This window comes from Aplysia californica, unplaced genomic scaffold (assembly GCF_000002075.1).
Source record: "Aplysia californica isolate F4 #8 unplaced genomic scaffold, AplCal3.0 scaffold00282, whole genome shotgun sequence".
Classification (NCBI taxonomy): Eukaryota; Metazoa; Mollusca; class Gastropoda; order Aplysiida; family Aplysiidae; genus Aplysia; species Aplysia californica.
In genome coordinates, this window is record NW_004797552.1 from 736,725 (window position 1) to 753,785 (window position 17,061).

General features: G+C 39.9%; 2 protein-coding genes across 2 annotated transcripts in view; both read left to right on the top strand.

The window, feature by feature from the left end:
• LOC101859793 overlaps nucleotides 1-8,164 on the top strand; it is a 26,733-nt gene extending 18,569 nt beyond the window's left edge. The window contains exons 3-5 of the mRNA XM_013084262.2: nucleotides 247-428; nucleotides 2,615-3,548; nucleotides 6,643-8,164. Coding sequence (XP_012939716.2) covers nucleotides 247-428; nucleotides 2,615-3,548; nucleotides 6,643-8,093 — 2,567 coding nt within the window. The 3' untranslated portion in view covers nucleotides 8,094-8,164. The remainder of the gene's footprint in view (nucleotides 1-246; nucleotides 429-2,614; nucleotides 3,549-6,642) is intronic.
• Nucleotides 8,164-12,227, top strand: LOC118477168 (CGG triplet repeat-binding protein 1-like). The gene is made up of 3 exons (XM_035970546.1): nucleotides 8,164-8,172; nucleotides 9,178-9,379; nucleotides 11,811-12,227. Exons 1-3 carry the CDS (start codon nucleotides 8,164-8,166, stop codon nucleotides 11,996-11,998), a joined length of 399 nt encoding a protein of 132 aa, XP_035826439.1. The 3' UTR covers nucleotides 11,999-12,227.
• Nucleotides 12,228-17,061: the final 4,834 nt, after the last annotated feature.

The following is a 17,061-nucleotide window of genomic DNA, read 5'->3' on the forward strand; positions in this document are numbered from 1 at the left end:
AAGGGGGTTGGGTTGTTGGGGAGGGGGGGGTGTAGGTGGGCTCCAAACAGGCAGTCAGCGGTGCGGCGTTGTGATTGGCCAGTCCAGTGATGAGTGAGGTGGGGCAGGTGGCAGAGAGAGATGGTACTTTAAGGAGAGACGCGTTAGGTTAGGCCTAGATCTACGTTTTTCAAGGCCTCCGCACAACCCACTCGCTTCACATACAGGTTCCAAGAGACCTTGTGGGTACTGTGGTCGCCTCCCTAGCCACAAACGAGACGCCTGCCCTGCCAAGTCTGCAGTCTGTGGTTCCTGTGGCAAGAGAGGCCTCTATAAATTATAAAGCAGTTTGCCGTAGTCACCCCAAAGTTCAGGAAGTCACAGTCACAGTGAACTCCTACCCCGGAGCTGAGGCCCGAGACTTTTTAAGTTCCATCACTGTGAACCAAGTTGACAGCCCAGACGAGTGGTGTACAATGTGCAATCATCAAGCTGAACTCCATCCCAACAAAGTTCAAGCTTGATATACTGGTGGTGAGGTCTCTGTCATGGGAGACAGAAGTGTGGACACAAGTCAGCCTCTCAATAGCTGCAATAACATTCTAGTAAAAGCCCCTGGTTGCACAACTCTGTATACTCTTGGCGCCAAATTTGAGACTGGTCTAAGTTCAAAGAAAAATCCATGAAAGAGACAATGGTTGTTGTGAAAGACCAACCATTTACATGCCCATGCCAGTGGCGTCGTTTGGGTTGCAGACAAGGTGGTGCATAATTGGAAAGTGAGCAAATGGGCAATAGGCTTACTACTAGCAAACTACTATTAAATTGTAATGAGCGGTTAGCGGGCGTTCTGGTGTGGTCTGTTCTTTCTACATGTATTGCTTTCTGCGAGTCTCTCTGTGTGTGTGTGTGTGTGGTGTGTGTGTTTGGTGACCAAACCTTGTCAGTGTCGGATCGTTCAGTAAAAAGCAGACAATGGAAACAGTACCGTACAATTTCTTTTTGGACAAGCTCACCATAAGCCATGCATACTTAACATACCACGTACAGGAAAAAGAGCGAACACTGTTCTTGAGCTCAAAATCCCGCGGCTGATGAGGACCAAGCTCTTTTATGCGCACTTTCTCTTCTAACTGTAGCCTGCTGAATGGCGCAAGAAGCAAAGCGTCAACGTGATTCATCTAGATTTCTCTAGATAAAGTCAGTTAGAATCTGCAAGATATCCCGTAATTTATACAAAGGGTCAACGTGATTCATCTAGATTTCTCTAGAGAAAGTCAGTTAGAATCTGCAAGGTATCCCGTAATCTACATCTATCGATATTTACAACTGTTTCTAGATGAAAACGCATAAAAGTATAAAAGCTGCAACGAGGTTGCAAACAGACTGAAGTCGCTTTCAACCAGGTCGCGATAACTAAGTAAAAGCATTTAGCGGCCCCAAAAGAGAAGGATTTTTCTACTTTCTCTCCATCTCACGCGAAGCGCAAGGCCCATCCTCGATTCCTAACACATTGTATTGCTAGTAATGCTAGATCTAGTGTGCCTCTTAATATGGGCCCCAAAGCCAAGAGAATGGGCGAGGGTCAACCTGCGGTAGGGATGGGAGGGGGTGGGTGGGAACGCGATGCGAGCTGTGTGAAACTGGATGAACTCTTGATGGGTAGGTCTAGATCGAAACCTTCACTTTTTTTCAATGTTCTTTTTTTCCCCTGATCAGAAAATCCAAGCTCCTGACTTTACTTTATGTAGATCTAGGCCTAGACGTGAGAGGGTATGTTTCCACACGAGAAGTTTCCGTTAAAAAATATTTAAAAGTGCAGAAATGACGGTCAGAACACAGCTCTAACACGCGCACACTGATGCTGTCTGAGATTTTTGTCTTCAGGGGAACAATCGTTTTAATTACTGGTATTGGTACATCGTGTAATACAATAACTTGTCTCATTTCTTTACTATAGCCTAAGTCACGTTCAACGACAGGTCGGACCCAACGAGGACAACAAGCCGGCCCCGGCAACCTCGTTGAATGCGACAGCCACTGTACCAGTATCTCTTCAATAAACTTTTTTTTATATTAATGTATAAGACATATAGTAATAATGTTAAAAATAATGATAATGCTAATAATAATAATTTATAATAATAATATTAATACTGCTACCTAGATCTAGATCTAGATCTACTATTATTAATAACAATAATAACTTTAATAGTAAAAATTTAAAAAGTAATATTAGTAGTAATAATAATAATACAATGACAATAATAATGATGATGATGATGATGATGATGATGATAATAATAATAATAATAATAATAATAATAATAATAATAATAATAATAATAATAATTTCATCGAATGCAACTGTTGGAAGCTGGTAGGTAGGCCTAGATCTACATACTATACTGCTTAAACTGTCTTAATGCTCTTCATACTTGTTTGATCGTTCGGGTGAGAATAGAGGTGGCCGAAAGAAAACGGACGCAATGTTAATATTTATTTTCCTAGGATCTACAGTTATAATATTATAAAGATCTATAGAATCTATGCTTAAACGTATTGTGCAGAATCAAATTTGGAACATGTAGTCAGACTTTTCCCTCTTCATGGCACTGTTTATTCGTTTATATAGAATCTAGATTTAGAGTCTAGAGTAGTAAATACTGTGATAAAGATGGCTGACATTTCCTACACAAGTAAACAAATGGACGCCAACTGTGAGGAAGACACAACAATAACAATGTATAGACTTAACTCTGGAAATGATAATGGCTCTGGATGTGTGAAAACTTGTGATTTATTTGTTCCTTGTTCTTCTGGAGAAGGTGTGAATCTTGGGATTGATAGCATAGTTGTTAAAAGTGAACTTACGTCTAGTTCTGGGACTAGATCAAGATGTAGATCTAGTACGGGTACTCTTTGTACTAACAGTTTAAGGGAAGATGTAAAACATGACATTATAGGCAGGGAAAGTGAATCTGTGGGTGTTGATGAGGAACACCTGTCAGTAAAAGAAGAGCCCAGTTTTGAATGTCCGTGTAACGCCAAGGCCGAGACAAATGACAAACTGAATGTTGAAAGTGAAAGTAGCCTGACTCTCAGACACAGTGTAGTAAAAGATGAGCCTATCTGTACAGAGGAGGAAGACGTGAAACCTGTCATTAAACCAGAGTGCCTCGCAGATATCTGTGCGGTGAAAACTGAACCACTATTTGGACATTTTCCTGACTTTGGTGATGAAGTGAAACCAAAAATGGAAAATTTTGTGAAAGAAGAAGTGTCAGAATGGGAAGGTCCAGACGTTGTAGAGGTAGGAAAGACAGAAGGACAAGTGGGAGATGTGGAGGATACGTGTACTGAGCCCGTGTTTGTTGAGGATCGCATGAGTCAGGCTGGAGGACTACAGCTGAAAATCTCCAATGTGAGGAGCTTGTGTATGGAGCAGAGTGCCAGCCCCGACACTGATGTTGTTGCTTCCAGTAGTCCAACTTCAACTTTCTGTGCCGATCCAGTCACAAGTTCAGGATCTGTTGTCAGGACCAGCTGGGATCACGGTGAAAGTTCTGGTACGTAAAATCCTTCTGTGTGTGGACTTTTCGATACGATGTGTTTTGCCTTTCTTGATGTGGTTTGTCAAGTTGTTAAAAAATCAGCAATTCCATGACATGCCAGGTACATTTGTATCATGCAGTTATACTGGCATGACAAATTCATTGGGCCCGACGTACATCATTGAATCTCAGTGTTTATTGATTTATTTTAAATAATAAAAAATATGTTATTCCACAAAGAAATGTTGTAAAGTGATTCAAAGTAAATCTGCTTTTATTGGATCAGAAAAAGCTGTAGCGGCAATGGAATTTTCTGTTGAAAGAATTAAAATCAGAAAAATTTATCACAGCTCAAATTCATTCAAAATGTAGAAAATTTCACACGGCTTAAAAAAACAAGCAAAAAGCAGGACTTGGAACGGTCAGACAATTTACGTAATAATGCAAAATATCATGAAGTGGTTGGGTCTTACCTTGGATTTTGTTGAATCTGAGAGTCCTTTATAGCTCAATGTGAGCAACGAGTTGTGGCTCAATGCTTAGCACACACCAACATCTGTTTCCACCGACAAGTGCTTAGTTCATTATAATAGATTTACATCTATCATGTCTAGACTTCCCTTTCATTGTTCAGTAGTGGGGGGGGGAATATGATTGTGACACACATGTATCTCTGTCGACTTTCAACGGGCCAGAGGTACACACTAAAGACAGCGCACAGCACTCACTCGGCAGCTGATTGATAATCTCTTCCTGAACTTTCTCATGTACGTCTCTGTGAGATCTGCGGTTTTCTAGTGTTTGTCCTGCCTTAACATCTAGCTTCTGATCCTGCAGAAATGTTCCAGAAAGTTCTGCTGGAGCAGTACCTGTTGCAATTGGTTATTTCTTGTTTTACCCCTGCATGGCAATCGCGCTAGACAGATCTAGATGAGTCAAGATTGGCCACAGTTTAATTGTCTCAAGCAGGGTTGGGTTGATTTAGATCAGGTCGATTTAAATCAGTTAATTTTTTATATTTAAATCAACTTGATTTTTAAAATAAAAATCAGTGATTTAAATCACTTTAAAAAAATATTTTTATTCAGTTTTTACATTAATATTTAAACATTCAGAATGCCTTTCCTTGGTTTTATAAAAACAAATACAAGGTTTAGTAGACTAATAATCATGCTTAAAAGTCTGCTTTTTCCCCCTGTCACTTTAAAATTATAATTGAAATTAGCATATCTTTTTTTTTAGACAAATACAAGTGCGCGCGCGCGCACACACACACACACACACACACACACACACACACACACACACACACACACACAGACTAAGGAAATGTCTTGATTTGTAAATTAACTGTAAACTTAATTATTTATTGAATGTCAGATCAAATCAATTGTGACTGAGGAGAATAAAAACATTAACAAATAAATCACAAACAATGTAACAAAAATAATAATTCTGGTTTTATTGCAAGGTACAAAATGGCAACTGAAGGAATTTTGAAAGTAAATCACTTTCATACAATATATTTTAAACAGTATTACAATAACTAAAAGTTTAGATCTTGTTGAAATTTCCCATTGAGCTGTTTGGGGTTGAAGGTTTTGAAAAGAAACACAATAATACAATATGTAATTTACTTTTTTTTTCATAATTGAAATTAGCATTTTCTTTTTTTTTTTTTCAGACAAACACAAATGCGCGCATACACACGACATGTACACACACTGTAATGAAATGCAAGTTTATCTATGCATAATTACCCCCCTTCCTGTTAGACTGACATTTTCTTTATTTAATTTTTTTGTCTGTAACCTTGAATAATTCACTAATATAGCAGATTTTAAAGGCTTTCTTTTGAAGTTGCTTAAATTTTAATCATTAGTTAAAATGAATAAAGACAATGCATTTTGCTCTACTAAAAGAACATACTTTTAGCCACTTAAGATTCCAAACTGTGTTGACATTAAAAACATGACATATTCTTCCACAAACTGACAGACGTGCAAGGACTTCGCTTCGCTCTGTGGGCTTTCCGTCCTTCTCCGGTGGAGAGCCTCCAGGCCGAGGCAAACATACCACCACTCTCACTCAGACGCACACAACTCTCACGACAATACGCAATTAAACAGAGCTCAACACCAGAGAACCCGGCACACGACTGCATTTTCCAAACAAACCAAGACACCGTAAACAAATTCAAAAACAACGAAAAATTCATCAAACCCTTCGGCCACAGAGTCCTTGAGGACCTCAAAAACTTACACTTTTCCCTAACAAGACATCCAACAATTCCTTTTCCCCGACCTCCCTCCATGGCACCTCACCAAGGCAGAAGTAGACTTACAGCTGACCACACACAACAAAGAAAGCACGAACTCCAAAACATTTAAAGCAGAATACAAAAAAACCTATAGGAAAATACCCCGGTGCGGAGCTTATCTTCACAGATGGCTCCTAATCGGACTCTTCTGTGGGCGCCGCAGCCCTATCCTCAAACAGTACACAGCAGAGGAGACTACATCGCGAAAATCCATTTTTTTCTTCAGAGGCCACTGCCATTGACATGGCACTGGACTCCATAGAAAATTCTCCTAACAAATCTTTCCTTTTATCCGATCTGACTCTCTGTCTTGCATCACCTCACTTACTAACTACACACTCTTTCACCCAAAAATAGTTAGATTACAACAAAAAATGTACGCTCTAGCTGAAACCGGGAAAAATATCGTGTTCACATGGCTACCTAGCCATGTGGGCATCCAAGGAAATGAGCAGGTGGACCTCCTGGCGAAGAAATGCTTGTGCCTTCTGTTGGGACCAACGACGAACACTCTCCCACAGACTGACTTTAAGAATAAATTCAAGAACTACACTTCCAGTCTGTGGGAGACCCATTTCATTGGAAAAAATCAAGTTAACAATAACTTTACAGCATTTTTATGTATCGACATCAAATCCATTTTCCAAAGTATGTCGATAAAAGCGGATTGTACTGTACGTTGAATAAATTTGCTTAGATAACTTGTTCACAAATTCATAATTTTGTCTTCTTCCAGATGGTTCATCTTACTGTCAGTAGATAACTTGTCCGTTACTTGTCTTCTTTCAGATGTCTCGACTTCCCCTCATAGGCCACTGACTTCCTGTCACTCAGTACAACAGACAAGTGATATGCAGGGAAGACAAGGTCAAAGTTCAAGCTGCAGATTTCAGACAGGACAAAGGGTCTATGAAGAGAATGTTGGCAGTGTCCGAAAAGAAACCTCTTCTGGTGACATCGGTGATGTGGAGAGAGTCTGTGACCTCCATCAGAACATAGCAGGTGACAAGCAGATGGACAACAGAAATCTCTACCATGGTCGGGAAAAACCTCATGAGTGTAAAGTCAGTGGTGAAATGTTTTCAGAAGTAGGTAACTTACAGACACACGAAAAAAAACACACAAGAGATAGGCCTCACCAATCTGAAGTTTGTGGTGCTGCATTTACCAAGAGCAGACGTCTACAGGATCACAAAGGAACACACACAGGAGAAAAACCTTACAAGTGTGAAGTTTGTGGTGCCACGTTTACACGTGGTAGCAATCTGCAGAGTCACAAAAGATCACACACAGGAGAAAGACCTTACAAGTGTGAAGTTTGTGGTGCCACGTTTACACTTGGTAACAGTCTAAAACGTCACAAAAGAACACACACAGGAGAAAAACCTTACAAGTGTGAAGTTTGTGGTGCCACTTTTTCACTTGGTGACAGTCTAAAACGTCACAAAAGAACACACACTGGAGAAAAACCTTACAAGTGTGAAGTTTGTGGTTCCACATTTACATGCGGCAGAAATCTACAGGATCACGAAAGAATACACACAGGAGAAAAACCTTACAAGTGTGAAGTTTGTGGTGCCATGTTTACATGTGGCAGAAATCTACAGATTCACAAAAGAACACATTCAGGAGAAAAACTTTACAAGTGTGAAGTTTGTGGTGCCTCTTTTAAACGGAGCGGACATCTACAGAGTCACAAAAGAACACACACAGGAGAAAAACCTTACAAGTGTGAAGTTTGTAGTGCTACGTTTACACAGAACGCACATCTACAGCGTCACAAAAGAACACACACAGGAGAAAAACCTTACAAGTGTGAAGTTTGTGGTGCCTCTTTTAAACGGAGCGGACATCTACAGAGTCACAAAAAAACACACACAGGAGAAAAACATTACAAGTGTGAAGTTTGTGGTGCTATGTTTACACAGAACGCAAATCTACAGCGTCACAAAAGAACACACACAGGAGAAAAACCTTACAAGTGTGAAGTTTGTGGTGTCGCTTTTTCACTTGGTGACAGTCTAAAACATCACAAAAGAACACACACAGGAGAAAAACCTTACAAGTGTGAAGTTTGTGGTGCCACGTTTACACGTGGTAGCAGTCTACTGATTCACAAAAGAACACATTCAGGAGAAAAACCTTACAAGTGTGAAGTTTGTGATGTCACTTTTACACAGAGCGCACATCTACAGCGTCACAAAAGAACACACACAGGAGAAAGACTTTACACAGTGTGAAATTTGTGGTGCCAGGTTTGCATAAAGAGACCATCTATGGAGATGCGAAAGAACACTCGTGAGAAAAAAAATGTATCAAGTATTTTGGGACATACTCTTTGTGGTCCACACGATGACTGAAGGGTAAAAAATGATCTATCTAAAGAAGGCCAGATACAGGTGTGAAATTTGTGCTGCAAAATTTAACTAACTGTGGACTGGCTGCAGGCTAAAGGACATAATTTTGAGGATTCTACTTCTTTTAGTTTAGTTTTTAGTAATAGTAGCTTGATTGATTGAGTGGGTGTTTTACGGCACTATTGACCCAACTTTGGTCATTTAAGCGTCATAATAGTAGCTTTATAGCACTTGCAGCTCAATAAGGTCATATGATAAGTGTCGAAGATTAGAAGTGTTGCAAAAGAGCGCCTAGCGACATACACAAAAAATGGAGAGAGATCAGGACACAACAGATGTTCTACAGAAAAGAAGGAGCAAACTACACTAGAGCACCCGCGAACCACCCATGAATCTGACTGAAATTTGAGTTAGTCTTTGTATTGGATGGCGTAGGGTGTAGCGAGGCAAAATGAGACTTGCTGGAGAAATACAATGGAGTCCGCTTAATTGGGACCAGAAGAAAGTGTTCACGTTATCGGAAGAGAACTAAGTCTCTATCTTTCGCCTGCGAACACTACACATCCCACTGAATTCCTACCTAAATAGGATCCGCAAGGATACCCCACCCGACTGCCCGTTGTGTGACTCCCAGGATGAAACAGTATCACACCACCTCTTTACCTGCCCTGCACTTAGCGACCTGCGTAGTACTGTCTCTTACTGTGAAAAGAGCGAAAAAAATTTACTACGAAAACAGCTGTTTAATTTCGCGAAGTGCACAAAAAATTATCCATTTCCGGTAACTGGCCAAGCCGGCCTAGCCTTGTGTTTTGAACAGTGCCTTCCGGTGCTGGCTGCGTACTTCTCTAGGTCTAGATATCGACATGTCTGCCAAGTGAAGATGGATAGATTTTTGAAGAATATTAAGACGGCGACCAAGACATCGGCAAGTGAACGTCAATGACAATTTGTGGACAAAACACAGGTTTCTGGTGGCAAATTGTTCTGCAAGGCGTGCAACGTGATCCTGGACCACACCAGAAAGTCATCTGTTGACAACCACATGGCTTCGTTGAAACATGCTAAGAGGAACACCGAGCAAGAGGCGACAGGACAGCCTCCTAAGCGACAGGCTACCTTGAGTATGGCCGTATGTCGGCCAGTTAAATCGACTATTGCTAGTGAAGGTAAGAAATTTAGATCTAGATCTAGATTCTACTCTTTAGTTTTTGATTTAAGAATGTTATAAATACTAACATCAAGATATAATTATTAAGAAAAGATCTATTGCTATCTAGATCTACATCTAGATTAGAAAGATTTGCCCCCGGAGGAGCATCCCAATATTTGTTAGCATGGAAGATATAGATATAGTCTAGATTTAAGTGATTTACGGCGCTCGCAAAACTGCATAATAAGGTTATAGCCTAATATGAGCGGGCGAAACACAAGTTGATTTTATTCACAACAATTCTCGGCACAGCTAGAAATTCTTCTGAGCAGGTAAGCAAGGATTATGTTGGAACTGCTACTCAGCTGACAATCAACTGTTGACAACCACAAGTCAGTTCTAGTTGGACTCCTATTGAAAACATCAGTCTGAGGAAATGATGACAAAGTACCAACTTACGCCAAATTTATTTGATGGCTGCTCTTACTGGCCCACATGGGCAAATAAGCTGGGGCTTATTGGCCCACATGGGCCATTTAATGCGTTGTTTTTCAATGTATTTCATACATGGCATTGTCCCAACTTGTTCTCTAACTTCTTACCTATTGTTTATCTTTTTATTTTTAGCATTAGATTGTAAAGCTATACATTCTCAATTTAAAATATGTGATTGATGGACTATAATTTGTTGAGCTATTTTTGAAGATGAAAAGCGTTCTTTCTCTAGATATCTAGATTAGCTTTAATAGTTTTTGATTATCAAGATTAAATAAGAAATAATCAATACGGCTATTACTATTAGCATTCTGTACCCTTAATAACACAAATGAGTTTTTGTTATCTGTTGGGATCTTGTTGGTTTGGGAGTCATTCAAGATCTAGATCTATACTTCCCTAATATTATAGTAGTTAAATTGACTTACTTTCAGGTGTAAAATATAATATTAACTTAAGCCTTAGAGAAGTGTATAATTATAACATAAAATAATTTCTCTGATATTTAACCCTAACTCTGGCAAGTGGTTTCAACAGGAATGGCAGGGCTAATCAGCCAAAACGTGCACATGCTTTACAAATCAAATTTATGGACTTGCATCAAATAAAAACCCTACAAAAGTATATATTTTCTGAAAGATAATTGAATGAACTTTTATATTTTGCCATTGAACATATGATTTTATTTTATTTTTAAGGGGTTATGTAACTTTGAAATCCAAGATGGCTGACATAAAAAATTTACATGCTCATTAGCATATTCACCAATCTAATGTCTTTCTTGTTATAAAAAATGTGAGATGGCAGAAATATGGGTTTTTCAATTACCTTTCAGAAAATGTATAGTTTTATAAGTTTGAGAAGAACAGGTAATGAGTTATGACTGTTTCAATTTGTCAGGTGGTCTGTTTCGAGCGCAGCTGATACGCGCTAATTTCATACCATACTCAACATAAAAACACTCTAAGTACAACCATGTGGTTTTCAGCAATCTGCTGGTAGTCTGTAATAATTAGTATAGCAAAAGGAACCTACTTTACTCTCTATAGCTCTCCTTTTTCTGCCCCTATTAGACTCCCAAAGAAGTAGAATCTAGATCTAGTGTTCCATTTGAAAGAGAAGTTGGGGTAGGATGAGAACTGGTACATGTATCCCCATTGTATGTCAGATCTAATCCCACTCTTGACTGAACACCAATAAATCCACCACTAACAGTGTCTGAATTACTTTCCCTAGTCAATTCACTTTCAAATGTATCCAAAAAAGATCGATTTTTGGCCATTTTAGACCCACACAAGTGATAGATCTACACTGGCATTAGTGGCTTGTGGCCTGATCAACAAGCTTTCAAAACATCCCTCTGTTTTGAAAGCAAAATACTCTTCTCCTAAGCCAGAATGGTAGAAATATTCTGATTGGTTGGAGGTTAGCCTTTTAGCCAATCAGAAATCACTTTAGGAAGCCCCAAATATTTAGTTGGAAGGCAGAAGCAGCAGTTTACTATATGGTCCTATGAGATCGGCCCTGCCACTTTCATGGCAGGAAATGGGCCGATCTAATCGGCCCTTGCCAGAGTTAGGGTTAATGTTAATTTTGCTGTTTATTGTCATTTAAAATTATCCTTTGTGGATTGGGGGGGCCCCCGGCCAAACACAGGGGAGATAACTCGCAATTTTGTGGGCAAATAATAAATGTTCTAGGGGAAATTTTATATGCCCCTGTGGGCCAATAAGCACTCCGTTATTTGATAGTGTTTTTCTAGAATGCTGCCGGCCAAAGGCAAAGCGACGTAAGAGCTCTCTGTGTCCGAAGTGAAAGCGATGCAACTGTACTATTTTGTTTTTCTTGATTGTAGTGGAATATCATGATTTGCTCTGGCTTTTTTTTAAAAACAAGTGGTGATTAGGATCAATAACTGCAACTCATACATCTGTTTTGTTAATACTCCACAGAGAGGAATGAGCTGTGCCAGGAGTGGGTGTCCATGCTAGCAGCAGCCAGCATCCCAATTAGTAAAACTGATCACCCTGCGGTTCGTCAGTTTCTCCAGAAGCGGGTGCCAAATGGAGGAAGCACACCACAAACACACCGGCCCCAAGCATGCTACCTTCAGAGGGAGACGAAAGTCATTGGCTTATGATATTTACATTCTACTGGAATGGAGCAAATCTTGAGAGATGCAAAAATTGGAAGGTTTAGATCTATACTCTCAAAACAGTGCGCACGGTTAGTGAACGGAAACCTCTTTTTATAAAATTACACAGAGTCAGAAGCGTTGGCCAACAAAAGCGACCAGCGAAATATATAGAAGTTTAACTTTTTGCAGCAAAACTCTCCCAAAACTGAAAAAAACGAAGGGCGTCATGATCTGGAGAATATTTTAAAGAATCTTTTTGCGAAAACCGCATGTCGATCGATGCAGCCATTAATTTCTGGAGACCCCCGAAATCTGGGTTAGTCCGCTTCTCCTTAAAACTATTAAAAGCGACCAGTTGTCTGCTCTCTCTCTCTCTCTCTCTCTCTCTCTGTCTCTCTCTGTCTCTCTCTCTCTCTCTCTCTCTGCAACATAAAAAAGTTCTTCGGTGCTTATATGACCTAATAGTGTTGCAAGCGCCGTAAAACTACAGCAAAACAAACAAAACAGTTGTTTTTTATTGTGTTCATGCTTTTCATTGTGTTTGTATTTGTCTTGTTTCCCTTTCGGGTCTATACATTCATTAAAATCTCATGACTTTGTTGTTTTCTTTTGTCTGCTTCCAGGTTTGGACTTACCCTCAGGACCTGAAGTTCACATTTCATGGAGGCTGCGTCACTCAAATTCAAGCTATTTTGATAATGACTTTACAAGCAGGGACGAAATAGGACTTCTTGACAAATTTCGCCAAGCGTATACTCTTGTCGATGAGAAGCTTGATAGGTACATGTGTCAGAGGGACTACCAGCGATTTTGTTTCTTGAGCGTGTCCAGTTTTTTAATCCATCTAAAGTTATTTTTATGTCTTCTGATATTTCATGCGTGAGACAGGTGTCCCTGGTTTAAGCGATGTGCCAGCATCAGAGCTGTTCAGATACACTAACGACCTTGCACCGAAAGCCGTGAAGAGTGCCTCAGCCTCTGGTGTTGACTGCGAGCTATTTTGGAAGTCGAGTCAGTTCGACCTGCCTCATCTTTGGAAGTCAGCACTGCACTATATGTTTGCTACTACTGCTGTTCACAGTGCTGATGCCGAACGCAGCTTTTCATTGTACAAATTGATCCTCAGCGAAAGGCGTCGCAGCTTATCTGAGGAATCCATCAAAAGGCTCCTCTTTCTTTACCACCACAAGTTTGTTGGTCGTGATTTTTTTGACGAATTTTCTGTTCTTGAATATTTTCTTATAATTTCAAATCCCCCAAGTATGATGCTGTGCCCTTTCAATGTTGTAATTTTTAATTAATTAATTAATTTGTTTAAAGTAGGCCTACTATTACTAAGATTGTTCTTTGGTAAGCTTGTCTATTTTCACAGTCACAACTATAGCCTATAAGCCTATGCATTGTCTGTTTTGTGATGGTTTTTTTATCAGCTTGTCTATCAGCACATCTCCACTGCTGCTATGTGCAATTTGCTTTTTTCGTTTGTCAGATAATCTGTCAGCACCTCTGCACAGCAGAATATAGAGTAGATATACTTTGTATGTATGTAGTATAGGGTTTTACGGCGCTTGCAACTGCTAAGGTCATATGAGCGCGCGTAGATATAATATATACTTTGCCTTTTTTTTTTGGTGTGTTGGCCTGGTCCAGATGTCTTCTTTTTTTTTTTTTTTACATTTTTCTTTCCTCTGTACAGCTGAAAGTTACAGAGATTATATTTTTAGTTGGTTTTTCTGACTGATGTGCATTGTTTTTTTTCCAAATACACAAAATAATTGCCGATATTGATGTGATCTGTTTTCAATTCTTCTGTACATGTACTGTGGTGTATTTAGTTGTTTTTGGTTGTGGCAGGGGGTTAGGCCTAGCCTATTGTATTGTTTGGCTGAAAGTGTGGGAGTGAGTAAAGTGTGAGTCTGTGTTCAGTTGTATTGTTTGTAAGTTGATAAAAGTCTGAGTTACTACTGGTGGGATTTGGAGAGGAGAGAGTTGTATCAAGGCAGAGGAGGCCTGCTGACAGTATAGGTTGTGAAGAAGGCTAGTTAGAGCCTCGGTTCAGTTGTGCGTGAAGTGTGAGATTCCAATCCAATGCATCAGGGCCCCAAAGCTGCGGAAGGAATCACAATACAGAGTAGAGGAACAGGTTTGGCTAATTCCTGTTATAGTGGCATGTAACAGAAGGTTAGTAGTGTAAAATCTTTGTTTTATGTTCCAAGTAACAACATGTACACAAAATGGGAAAATTGTGGATAAAAAAGTGCAAAACATGTCGTGAATGGCATTACGGTCTCTCGCATAATTTTTGCATAATTTTGCATTTTTCATGCATAATTTGGCCATCTAAATTCACATAATCCAATGGGGACAGGTAGTACCTACCTACCTACCTACCTACCTGCCTGCCTGCCTGCCTACCTACCTACCTACCTGCCTACCTGCCTACCTACCTACCTACCTGCCTGCCTCCCCAGACATCGGAAATACTCTATACAGCGACAAAACAAAACTGATAAAAACCTGTAAATTCTTTGCCATATCCACAGGTAGAACTCAAATGGCCGCTGGATCGGAAAAGTAAAGTAAAGTAAATAAAGTAGCGGAGGTTCAGTTGAACCATTTTAGTAGGGTGGAGGCCTGGAAACAGTAGCTCCGTGCAGTGGTGGGTGTAGGGTGGAGGTGACATCACAGTGAGCGACCCTAGACTAGATTCTTTCTGATTGCCATCGCCAACGCCGAGCTGGGATTGTCTTCCCATGCCCAAGGTAAAGAATTTTATTTTCACGGCATGGCGACTGTGACATGGTTGGTCCGTTCTACGCTTTCTCTCATTTTGGGCGTTCACTTTATGATTTATCCCATTTCCCCGGTTCATTTTATCCACTATTTTTTAAACGTTTACTTAAACAAATAGCGTTTCAATCAGGACCACAGAATATCGTTCACTTTAACTGATTGTTCAAATAAAGCGTGTTCACTTTTAGCGGACTCCACTGTATGGACATGATGGAATCGGGTGCTCATCAATTTTTGGACATACGGCTTTATTGGTTTATCGTCTTTAGCCAGTTCATTTGTCTTGCTTTTGGTGAAAAAAAATACTAATCTGTTTTGAAAAGAAGTTGAAATATCTGGGATTGAAGGAAGTTGTAGACAAGTCTTGGAGGTAAAAATTAATGAGAAAATAGTCGCCAAAGTTGAATGACTTTATAGCTTGAGTGTCCTTGGAAACTGCAATTTTTCCTTTTTCGTGTGTGTCTCAATCAAATCCACATGAAAATGTGTTTTTTAATGGGCTAGAAAGATGTTGACCCAAAAGAGAAAGTTTGTTGTGAATAGCTCAAACTCTATGGGCAGAAAGACGTTTGTTTCTCTGATTTCATTACTTTGACTTTGACGACTGTTGGATTGCACCACGATTCCTCACATTTCTAGATGTAAAGTTTGTGGTACGGTACATGCCTGTTTATGGAGACAGGAAAGACAGAGACTTAATGAACAAGAGCATTGCAACAAGTGGAAAGGATGGTGGACAGGGTTTCTGTGTTGTAAGTATCACAGAGGCTTTCACAATGTCACATCATATATTCTACATGTAGTTGGAAGCTTTTAATTTTAAGCACATAAGGGGGCTATCCCGAAAAATGCTGCTTTGAGAAAACCGAAGGTGGTAAAGTTTTTGCCTGTTGTTCAGTTTCTTTCGAAGACAAGGAGAGTTTTCTCTATATTAACCAAACAATATATATACCCACCAATGAAACCAAACTTCTCCTGTAGGTAGGGCATTGCCCACTCTTGGTGTAGGTCAAGATTTCTGGAAACCCCCGAAATTTGGGTTAGTCGGCTTGTCCTTAAAAGCGAACATGAGTTGTCTGCTCTCTCTTTCTCTCTCATCAGGGTAGGATAGGCCTACTTAACAATAATAACATTTCAGCAACCATCAGCCCCATTGGTCGGTATCATGCTGGACTGGGGAGCGGGTGGCCCTGGTTCGAATCTAAGACTGGATGTTCTGGAACTTAGTTGTTTTAGGAAGTTTGGAAGACTCTCAGCTCATTTGGCTTAGTCCTGTCAGATAGGGACATTACATTCGGAGATCACGTCTCTTAAATACCCTAACAGTGTTCATGTAACAGTAAAGTGTATGAGTTTGAACCCATACACTTTACAGATATATATCTATCATTATCATACATATATATATATATATATATTATATATATATTAAATGTGATGTTTGTAAGGATGAGAGTGGATGACAGGATATGACATTATTATTCTTTTATTTCTATTTTGATGAATAAAAAAAACTGTTCAAAGATTGTACAGTGGGTGTCGCATTCAACGAGGTCACATTCAACGAGAGGTCGGCTCCAACGAGGCATTCCTTCATCCCCAATTTTTTCCTCTATATATCTCTTTGTAAATGTACGTCAGCTCCAACGAGATTGCAAACAGACCGAAGTCGCTTTCAACGAGATCGCGATAACCAAATAGAAGCAATTAGCGGCCCCAGAAGCGAAAAATTGTTCTCCTTTCTCTCCATCCCATCTTACGCAAAATACAAGGCCCATCCTCGATTCCGAACACATTGTATTGCTAGATCTAGAAGATCTAGTGTGCCTCCTATTCCTAATAAATGGGCCCCAAAGCCAAAAGAATGGGCGAGGGTTAGCCTACGGAAGGGGTGGGTGGGAATGCGATGCGGGCTGTGTGAAACTGGATGAACTCTGGATGGGTAGGTCTAGATCGAAACCTTCACTATTTTTTCCATTTTCTTTTTTTCCCCTGATCAGAAAATCCAAGCTCCTGCCTTTACTTTATGTAGATCTAGGCCTAGACGTGAGAGGGTATGTTTCCACACGAGAAGTGTTCCGGAAAAAAATATATTTAAAAATGCAGAAATGGATGCTGTTTGAGATTTTCGTCATCAGGGGGAACAGCTGTTTTAATTACTGGTATTGGTACGTCGTGTAATATACAATAACTTGTCTCCTTTCTTGTCTTTAGCCGTAGTCACGTTCAACGACAGGTCGGACCCAACGAGGAAAACAAGCCGGCCCCGGCAA